The sequence below is a fragment of the Galeopterus variegatus genome, unplaced genomic scaffold (assembly GCF_000696425.1).
Source record: "Galeopterus variegatus unplaced genomic scaffold, G_variegatus-3.0.2 Scaffold229, whole genome shotgun sequence".
NCBI classification, from domain to species: Eukaryota; Metazoa; Chordata; class Mammalia; order Dermoptera; family Cynocephalidae; genus Galeopterus; species Galeopterus variegatus.
Genome location: NW_007726340.1, coordinates 468,078 through 478,264, shown reverse-complemented (window position 1 = coordinate 478,264; position 10,187 = coordinate 468,078). Strand labels below are relative to the sequence as shown.

Genomic DNA, 10,187 nt, shown 5'->3' with positions numbered 1-10,187 from the left:
CCCCCCGCGGGGGGGGGGGGCCTCGGGCCCGGCCACGCCCCGGGGCGGTCCCGCGGTGGCCGCAGGTACCTCCCACGCACCGCACCGCACGCGGAGGGGCCGCAAGCCGGGCTCTCCCCACCGGTCCCAGGCATCCGCGTGGAGTCTCAGACCACCCCAGGGCTTGTCCCGTAGGGCACAGACTGAGCCACGCATGCACGGTCGTGTATCCCACAAATGACAGTCACCTCCAGTCGATTTCTCATAAAGGTAACTCCTTGGGCCTGTCTCTCTCACATCTACACGTGAGTATCCATCACACCTGAGCCCTTCCCACCTGGAAGGGTGCAGCTGCCCCTCACCTCCTTTGCCACTGGGGCCTGCGCGCCTCCTCAGGCTGCGGTCCAGGAGCTGATGCGTCCGCGTGGGGCTGGCCCCTGCCATCAGCCGGGCAGTCGCCTCATGGAGGAACACCTGGATGGGTGGGGACCAGGAGAGTTGAAGTTCAGGCCCAGCCCCCACTCTGTCCTCGTCGCCCTGCTCACATCCCCGCTGGTAGGGATGTGAGGGGCCTGTGGGCACTCACTCTTCGCATGGCAGGCCGGAAGCTCTGCGCCAGGCGCCGCAGGCTGCTCAGGTCCCGCTGGAAGCCACGAAGCTCAAGGGCAGAGGCCTGGGGCCCGCTGGTGGCGCCCTGGGACGCCTGGGCTGGCGCAGGGGGCTGCTGCTGCCGCCACTGGCTAGTGCGCACCACGAGGAGCAGGTCACACAGGAACAGCTGCACGGCCTGGGGGTGGCAGGCAGGGCAGGGGTCACGGGGGATTCCGGCTCTGGGAGGGGCAAGGCGGGGGCCCGCGGTGCCAGGGGCCGGCTCCGGGCTGCACTGCCGAGGCACTGCACCCGCGCACACACGCGCAATGCAACAGCAATGCACCGCGGGGCCGCCCGCCTCTCCAGGCCTCCGCCGGCCACCTGCCTAGGGAGCCACCATGCAGCCCTGCAGAAAGGGGCCCTGCCATGCTGCTCACCCCACCCTTCCTCCTGGGGCTGGAGAAACTGAGGCCAGAGAGGGGCAGCCACTCTCGCCTGGACTCAAGCCTTAGCCAAAAAGCAAGGGCAGCCAGACCCCGTATCCTGCGCCCCTTGGGCTAACCCCAGTCTTCTACAGCCCCTGAGGGCTGCCCGGGAACGCCTGGGAACTGGAAAGCTGTGATCCCCAACCCTGCCAGGCCCCAGCCCCACACCTCACCTTGTCAATGGAGCTGCCAGCTGGTGTGGTGGCCAGGCTGTCCCGCAGGAACCCACTGGCCTTATCACAGATGGCCAGGCTGGCTGGGCCAGACTCTGCCTTGGCACAGCCCAGCAGGGTCCGGGCGGCCTTGAAGGAGTGCAGAGCTGCCCTGGGCAGGGGTCTCCTGTCGGGGCCAGGGCAGAGGAGTGCCGGTCAGATCTGGCCAACGGCCCTCGCTGAGCACCCCTGCCCTGGTTTTGGCCTCTTGGGGAATAAAGGGCAGCGATCCTACGGCCCAGAACAAAGGCCAGTGGAAACACGGCGCCACGCCTGGGGGGCTAAGCACTCACTCGGACTCCTGCAGGGCACGGGGCAGGTGCTCCACCAGCGGGTACAGCCGCTCGGCTGCCTCCTCTTCCCGCCGCAGCCAGTGGATCACCACAGCTGTCAGTGAGGCCCACCACTTGGCCACCATGTCTGTGCCTGCAGAGGGGGAGGGGCTCCCTGAATCTTCAGCCCCTCTGCATCTGGGGCTGAGCGGGAGGCGGGGGCAGGGCGGGGGCTCACTGGTGCTGGTGGCCACACTGGAGCGGATGGAGAAGCTGCAGGCAGGGGCGCTGGCAGCATCACAACAGCTGTTCAGCAGCTGCAGGTACCCGAGTGCGTCTGAGAACTCCCTGTGGCGGGAAAGGACTGGCTGTCAGGACAGATGGCAGGAAGGCTGGAAGTCCTGGGAGGGCGCCAGCCCTCCCCACCTGCCCACCAGAGCACAGCCTGACCCCCTGCTCCACAAAGTACCCCCATCTCCTCCTGCCAGGCTGGTGGGGAAAATAAGACCCAGAGAAGAACTAAAGGCACACAGCCCAGGCTCTGCCACCCACAAAGTTCCTAGACACAGCCACTCGCAGACTTCACGTCGGAGGAGTCTTGCCTGGAGGGGGCACAGGGACACTCACCTGTCCCCATCAGCTGACCCGGGGCTGGGGTTGGGCTGGGCTACACAGTTCAGTGCTCGCTCCAAGAGATGTTCACGGAATAGCCGAGTCACCTGGGCCAGGGGGTCCACTGTGCGGAGGAGTGGGTGAGTGGGGTGGGGGACAGGGGCCCCAGCCCTCCTCTCCACAGTCACCTCAACACACTGAGGGATTTTTCCTGGGAGGTCCACACCCAGGGCCAGTCCAAAGTGCCAGCTTGGCCCTGGGAGCAGCCCCCACCAAAGACAGATGGCAGGTGGTGAATAAATACCTCAGCCCCTGCCCTTAGGTAGCGAAGCACGAGGCACGCTCTAGGCTGTCTCCAAAAGGCAACCTACTGGCGAAGGTGCCTGGGCTGGCTCCGCCCCTGGGCTGGCCCCACCCCTTCCCAGCTCGCTTCCTCAGCCCAGGGCAGGGCTGCCTTTTGGAGACAGCCACCACCTGCCCTCCAAAACCAGCCACCTGCCCCCAAATCCTGTGTTTCTTCTGAAGAGCCCCAATTGGAACAGTGCCCCAACCAGGTCTTCCTGCTCCTGTAGCCCCCACAGCAACAACTGACGGCAGAGAGGTGGACTGGGGTGGGCAGGGACATCCAGAGATGTGGGGACAAGGGATGGGAATGGGGGGGCAGGGACAGGATGGGGGACAGGGACAGGGGTGAGAGTACCTGGATTCCCAGCCAAGCTGTACAGGCTCTCTCGCGGGGAACTGCGCACGGCCCAGTCCCCATCCACAAAGAAACGGTGGCCCACGGGGTGGCAGAGCCACTGCATGGCAAGAGGCACTGAGCCACTCTGTGCCAGGCAGGCCTGGCGGGCACTACTCAGGAAGAAGCGCTGTGGGGGAAGGGAGCCAGGCTGTTACACTGGACCCAGACAGGAGCTCAAACCTGGACCTGGGGCTGAGATCCCAGCTGGGCTGGAGCCCCCCTCGTAACCAGCTGTCTCATCCTGTGCAGCCCCCTGCCCAGGGAGCCACTGCTGAGAGCTGCAAAGAAAAGCCCACAGCCCTGTGCCTGCCAGCCCACCACCCACTCACTGTCAGAAAATGCAAGGTCCGCGGGAGACTGGTCTTGACCCTCAGCGCGGCCACCACGTAGATCTCTGCCAGCGTTGCCACGGACAGGGCATCCCCTGCACACTCCGCCAGGTTCAGGGCACTCAGCGCCAGGTTGGTGGCAGCAAGATGCCCACCTGTGTACTTCCCTGGAAAGCAGGTGGGGTGTGAGGCCGGGGGTGCTGCTAAGGTGGCTGGGAGCCCCTCGAACCCAGCTCCATACCCAGCCATACCCATGGTGTGCAGTTGGTGCAGCTTATGGTAGACAAGGGCTGCATCTCGGGCGCTGGCGCGAGCATCCGCCTGCAGAGCACAGTCCCTTTGCAGGCCCCCCGCCCGGCCTGCCAGCCAGCGGCCCACCCAGAGACGTTGCAGCAGGAGGCGGATGAGGTTCCAGAGTAGGCTGCAGGCCAGGTCCAGGTGGGAGGTGGGCAGGGGCCGGCCCAGTGCCCGCAGGGCCAGCCACAGCTGCTGGGCAGCCTGGGCAAAGTCCCCCTGTGAGAAAAGTGGGGTCAGAGCACTCCCTCTGTCTCTGAAGAGCCCTCCGCCTCAGGCTCCCCAGCAGCACAGGGCTGGACCCTCAGGGGCAGTGGAGTGGACAAGAGTAGGGAGAACAGGGCAGATGCGTGGCATGCACAGAGAGCAGGGAACAGGGGTGACGCCCAGAACCGTGTCAGCCTGGGGCCCGGATCCCTGCCCTGCCCACTCTCCCCCAGGCTGGCCCCTTACCCGGGCCAGGTCCAGGTCAGCCTGCTTGCGATGCCTCCAGAAGTGCACGGCAGGGCTGGAGTGGGGCCGCGTGACTGGCTCTCCATAGACAAAGAGAAGCACCAAGGAGACCAGCACCAGCAGCCCATTGATCAGCCAGACCAGCGGGGGCAGCAGCCACTGGGCCCAGGTAGGGCCATCTGTGAGCAGACGGATGGGTGGAGACACAGCTCCCAGGAAATCCAGAGTCCCAAGCCCACAGGCCTGCACCCCCAAGAGTCCCTCCCAAGGATCCCAGGCTGGCCTGTTCTACCTCTGCCCTCGGTGCCCAGCATGTTGCGCCCAGGACTGTGGTAGACACTGGTGGCATCCGAGGGGCCAGGAAGCCCCTGGCCACCCAGCAGGGAGGCCAAGGGATTGCAGGACAGACAGAGGAAGACAAGTGTACACAGCGCCAGGCGGGAGCGGTCCAGCATGCCCCGGCTGTGGGGAGATGGCAGCTGCTCTGGCTTCACCTGGTGGGGGTGGGCAGAGTGGTGAGGTCAGAGCCCAAGTGACCCCAAAGAGCATGGGACTGGGAAGGAGGGAGCGGGACCCCATCCAGCTCCAGACCCCAGATTTTCTGTCTATAATGGGAGGTAGGATCTGTTAGGGGCCTCCTCCTGACCCAGTCCTGGGGCTCAGAGGTTATCACTAGGAGTGGGGAAGGGGCCAACGTTGCAGGGCCCAACCTGGATATCCTCAAAGACTGGGCTGTCAGGCTCCGAGTCACTGCCACTGCCACTGCCACCGCTGCCACTACCCCTGCTGCCAAGGGACAAGGGGCTGCTCTGGGAGGGCGAGCCAGCATCTGACGGTGGCGGGGTCAGCGTGTCCACCACCTCAGACCTCACACCCTCCATGGGCAAGTCGGCGTTCTCTCCACTGCTGCAGGTTGACACCAGATCCTTCAGAGATTCTGCGGGCAGGAAAGGAGCAGAGCTGGGGGTGAAGACTGGGTACCCCACCCTGAATCAGAGCTCAGGGCCCTGAGGTTGGCCTAGCTCCTGAGGCCCCAGAAGCTGGGAGAGGGCCAGATTAGGGCCCAAGGAGGAACCAGAGCCATCAAGGGGCCAGAGCTAACCCAGGGGCTAGAGCTGAAGTGGCCAGGGCTGGAGGTGAGGCCATAGCTGGGGGCAGGGTAGGGCTACAGGAGAGGCCAGAGGCAGAGGCAGACCCAAGCCAGGACTCACTGCTTTTGTGGGCAGCCGTGCGCAGACTCAGGTTCTCTTGCTTGAGTTTCTGGTTGCTGTGTTGTAGGAAGCGGATATAGTCGATGGCCTTGCGCAAGACGGCAGATTTATTCAGCTGCAAGGGGTTGGGAGGGAGAGAGCAAAGGTGGCCGGTCAGGCATGGTGGCAGGCACTTTGCAAGGGAGTGTGGAGCCACTTTGCAACACAGCTGCCTCAGGACCTTTGCACTTGCTGTTTCTTCTACCTGGGATATTCCTCCCCTACTAGTACCTACCTCCCAGGATGGGCCTAAGAATTAACAGGTAAAGTGCATACAACAGTGCCTGGATAGCTGCTGTTGTCATTAGCATCCTCATGACACTCCCTCGCCTCCCTCGGGTCTCTGCTCATTTATCGTATCCCCTCAGTCACTCCTTCCCCGACCACCCGATTTAGAGCTGCAGCTGTCCCCGTCCCTCTTCCTGCTTCATCTCCCTCCAGAGCACTTCCCACCACGTGGCATGCTCTAATGCTCACTTATGCTGTTTATTGTCATCTCCCTCCCACCCCCCTGAGAACTCAGCTCCTCCAGGTCGGGATCTTTGTCTTGTTCATTGCTGCATCCCTGATGCCTAGAACAGCCCCTGTTTTATTGAGGAGGCCCTCGATAAAGGTTAACTGAATAGACGGGGCTGGCCAGGCTCAAGTCCTCGTCTGTCCATGCTCACCCCGATCCCTCTCTCCCTTCCAGGTGCCCCGGACCAGCCGCTCCCCACATGGCCCCAGGCTGTGCCTCTGCAGCCTCTGCCCACACCTTTGCCTCAGTGCCCACCACCAGGTCCTTGAGCTCGATGATCTTATCGTTGATGGAGGAGCGGTAGCGCTTCTCGATGGCATTGTGGGCTGTGCGTTTCTCACCACGGCTCTGAGCTGAGCCTGGGGCCTTGCTGCCGGCTGCCAGCCGGTTGATGGGCAACTTGTCAGCGTCCACAACCAATGGCACTGTTGCCAGGATGGTTCCACCACTCACCAGGGTCTGCAGGGCCAGGCACACGTTACCAGAGGGACGTGTGTGTGTGCAGACCCCATGCCCTTCAGCCCCGCCCAGGCCACCCACCTGCAAGGGCCCTGTCTGCACGGCCGTGCCAGGGACCAGGGAGCTGATCCCCGCTGTCTTCACAGTGGCCCCGTCTGTCTTCATGGCTGTCAGAAGCAGCGAGTCTGCCTTGATGAAGTGAGGCTGCAGCAGGACCTGGGGGTGGGAGAGGGCTCAGCAATGAGCTCGTGTCCACACCAGGGGCTGCCACCTCCCTGATGCCTGACCAGACCCCCTTACCGGGACCTGTTGGATCTGTGAGGTCACAGTGGTCGTTCCAGGGGCTGCTGTGGCCGTCAGCAGCGGCTGGGAGACCACATTCTGGACCTGGGTATGCAAGGAGACAGGCGGGACCCCTGGTGGGGAAGCCAGTGGCAGGCCAGGCAGCGGCTGCTGGGTGCTCCCAGGAGGGGTCCCTGCAGAGACAAAGCCTAGGCTGCAGCCCTCACCCACTTTCAACCCATGCCTCAAGTCCCTATCACCCTGTGGCCTTGGATGGGTCATTACCCGCCATGGTTTCCTATATGGACAGCCCCTCCATAGGCTCTGATGCAAATGCGTAGCTTCCTGCCAGACCTCCAGTGGGAGGCAGTGCTTACCCCAGCAGCCAGAATCCAAACACTGCTAGTAATGGGGCTCTCAGGCAAAGAGTGAAGATGCAGTTTCTAAACCCTGCACATTCTTCTAGTAAGACCACAGCAAACGCGCCTTCCTGTGCTCCCGGCAGCCCCAGCCCAGCTTTCCCCCTCCCACCACATCCCCCTTACCTGTGGAGAAGCCTCCAGGAGGGCTGGAGTAGCCCACCACAGGGGCAGAGCTGAACTGCGGTGGAGTTGGGGCCGGAAAGCTCTGGGGCAGGAGGGCCCCTGGCAGGGGCTGTGGGGCAGGGGTCTGCAGGATGGTTAGTGGCACTGACTCTTCCTTGATGCCAGGCCCAGGAGAGAAGGCGGGCACAGATGAGTACATCTTCAATGGTGTGGGTACAGGCTGGGGTGGGGACAAGGGTGGGGGCTCTGCCTTGGGCACCCCCAGGAAGCCTTCAAGAGGGGAGCTCAGTGTGGCAGGAGGGGGGGACAAGCTGCCTGAGGAGCTGGCATCGGGACTGGCCAGGTCTGTGACTCCTGCCCCACCCCCAGCATAAGGTGGGTCAAACAGGCCAGGAAAGTCGCTGTCTTGGTTGTTGATGAGCTGAAGCATGTCTGGAAAAGAAGAGGGTGAGTGAGCAACAATGGGGTAGAAGCTAGACCCCGCGCAGATTGAGAAACTAAGGCTCCAAGTGGGGCCAAGGCAAGGACAACACCCACAGGAGCCGGTACTCCGGGACACATAGCCATTTCACAGGCACCTGTGACATCTAGAGCAATGCCTCATGCTGCAGGTGCTCGAAGAGCCCTTGCAACAACTGGAGGGGTGGGGCCATGAGGCTCATGACCTTGGCCCACAGCTAGGCTGGAGCTGTGCAGGGGTCAGGCCCAAGACTACCGACTTCAGAGCCAGAGCTGTCACCACCACCCAGCATTTTCCTGAGTATCTGACAACATCCTCAGTCCACAGCAAAGAGCAGGCCCACTTTCAATCATTTTTTCACTCGGTAAGTATGTCCTGGGTGTCCACTGTTGCCAGGCCCACTGTATGCCAGGTTCCTGGACATGAACAAGACAGACAGAAATCGCCGCCCAGAACCAGGCAACCTACGGGGGAGCTGGGAATGTCCTGTATCTTGATATGGATGGTAGTAGATTTTTACTCCTGTGTTCATGAAGCATATACTCTAAAGACACCCACCTCTGATTCCTTACACACACCCACATCTGCACTGTACTGTGGACACAAACTGGCCTCCAAGCACTTGCCCAGGAGGTGACAACCCTTCCTGACAGCCTCTCCTGCCCTCTCCACACTCCATCACCACCCCTGCCCCAGGACCTGGCTTGGTGAAGGAGCACCCACCCTGCCCAGGACAAAAGGAGTCCAGTGGCCCAGGTACAGCCTTGCCTTGGCCCCACTTGAGACCTCAATTTCTCAATCTGTGAAATGGGGGCATGCCTCAAAGATCCAGCAGGTCCAGTTCTGGGGAGGAGAATGAGACATAGTAGCCACAGAGAGGAGGCAGCCTAGGGGAGGTGGGAAGCAGGACCAAGAGGACCTTCATGTAAGTGTGATGGTCCCCACACTCCACCCACTGGCCACTCCTGGTCTCTTCCTTCAAGGCTGCCCAGCAGGGTCTTCTGGGCACAGGATGAGAGAACTTAGAGACTGCAGGAGTGGGTGACCTCCCCCTCCCCCCAATTTACAGAGAGAAGAGAAAGGTGTAGAGAGAAGCAGGACTGACTTAAGTCCCCGAAGAGGTAGTGGGATCCTCCATGACCAGACCCAATTGTGCAGCTCAGGCCACACTCCCCAGGGGCAGCACAGGATACCCAAAGAGGAATGGTGAATGCTGGACAGAGCAGTCCCCCAAAAGGACCCCAGGTCAGAGCAAGGTCCTCATCCATGCTGGAAGGACTCAAAGGGTGGGGGGCATGTCATCAGTGTGGGTCTGTGCCGAGAGCCAGGCCCACTCTGGGGCCATCCACATTAATGGGGCCAGGCTGGGCCCCTAATCCTCCTGACACACAGATCTAAGAGGGAGGCATGATCATTAGCCCCGTTCTACAGATAAAGAAACTGAGCTGTAGAGATGTGACTTGCTGGCCTATGTTCTTACAGAATCAGAGACAAATCTGAGTCCAGGACCTGCCTGACCCCCATGCCTCAACCACTGGCCACTACCCTAGACTACCTTGCAAGATTAGCTCACCTCATCTTGGAGACAAAAAAGGGCACTGAGGTTCAGAAACAGCCACAAGCAGCCCAAAAGCACACAGTGGGACTCAAATTCAGGACTACAAAATGCCAAATTCATTGTCTCTGCAACTTCCCTTGCCCACCAGGAAGCCAGGAGTGAAGCTGCCATCACCAACCCATTACTCAGTAGAAAGACCAAGGCTTGGGGCTGAGCCAGGTGCTGGCCATGTAGCCAACCAGTGTGTGTCTGTGTATTCTGGGCACAAGCCCAGGCTCTGCCTGCAGCCAAGTAGCCTCAGGACCCAGGCCTGGCCATTCAGGGCTATGGTTTCCCCTCTGTTAAAAGCAAGTGCTATCTATGCTGACTCCTTCCTCCTTGTACAGACTGGGACACACTCCCTGCCTGAGCCTCAGCCGGCCACAGGCCCTCTCCACCAGCAGGCAACTGGCAGCCTGGCTGGCTCAGACCAGGGCCCTCTAACCAACTCGGGGTGGCCACGACTGGGTCAAAGTGCTCTACAGGGCCCATGAGCAAACAAGCCCGGGGCCCCCAGTGCTCTCAGGATCCCCAGCGTGAGCTTCCAGCCCTGCCCACCACCAACTTGAGGTAGAGCCCAGGCCAATCACCTCTGCTCACTGGGCCTCAGTTTCTTCATCTGTACAACAGAAAAGATCAAATCCTTTTTGGCAGCGCTGCGTGAGGTTTTGCCTAGCAGGCAGCTAGCAGAGTGGGGACTGAACATTGCCTACTGACAGGTGTCCAGGCAGTAAAGTTACTGCAGGAGGAGACCTCTTAAGGCCATGGACAGAGCAAGATAGGGTGGCAGGCTCAGCCTCTCTGAGTCCTCAGGTAGAAATACTTGTGGACCCTCCAGGTTTACACAGGTGATAAAGTCAAAAAGTATTTTCAATTGCAGGATCTCCCACCCTTCACCCCAGTCCATGTGAGCACCTTTGATAGAAGGGACACACTGGGGCCCTGAAAGAAAAACTGACAATTGTGACAATCCAGGGCTCCCACTACCTGCCTGGAGGGTCCGAGATGCCCACAAAAAGCAGGGTCACCAAACAGGTGGAACCCCCCCCCCCCCCCCGGGGAAAAAAGGAAAGCGGGCCCCCCCCGCCCCCCCCCCCGGGGGGGGGGG

The 10,187-nt window shown here is 61.5% G+C and overlaps 1 protein-coding gene across 1 annotated transcript in view; it reads right to left on the bottom strand.

Moving 5' to 3' along the window:
* Positions 1-7,982, bottom strand: part of SREBF1 (sterol regulatory element binding transcription factor 1) — a 9,168-nt gene extending 1,186 nt beyond the window's left edge. Inside the window, exons 1-17 of the mRNA XM_008566235.1 lie at positions 7,023-7,982; positions 6,496-6,671; positions 6,277-6,411; positions 5,974-6,195; positions 5,181-5,295; positions 4,680-4,906; positions 4,262-4,463; positions 3,970-4,148; positions 3,474-3,735; positions 3,223-3,389; positions 2,852-3,020; positions 2,167-2,275; positions 1,778-1,887; positions 1,561-1,693; positions 1,229-1,394; positions 566-766; positions 342-453 (exon numbers count right to left, since the gene is read on the bottom strand). Coding sequence (XP_008564457.1) covers positions 342-453; positions 566-766; positions 1,229-1,394; positions 1,561-1,693; positions 1,778-1,887; positions 2,167-2,275; positions 2,852-3,020; positions 3,223-3,389; positions 3,474-3,735; positions 3,970-4,148; positions 4,262-4,463; positions 4,680-4,906; positions 5,181-5,295; positions 5,974-6,195; positions 6,277-6,411; positions 6,496-6,671; positions 7,023-7,452 — 3,115 coding nt within the window. The 5' untranslated portion in view covers positions 7,453-7,982. The remainder of the gene's footprint in view (positions 1-341; positions 454-565; positions 767-1,228; positions 1,395-1,560; positions 1,694-1,777; positions 1,888-2,166; positions 2,276-2,851; positions 3,021-3,222; positions 3,390-3,473; positions 3,736-3,969; positions 4,149-4,261; positions 4,464-4,679; positions 4,907-5,180; positions 5,296-5,973; positions 6,196-6,276; positions 6,412-6,495; positions 6,672-7,022) is intronic.
* Between the last annotated feature and the right edge of the window lie 2,205 nt (positions 7,983-10,187).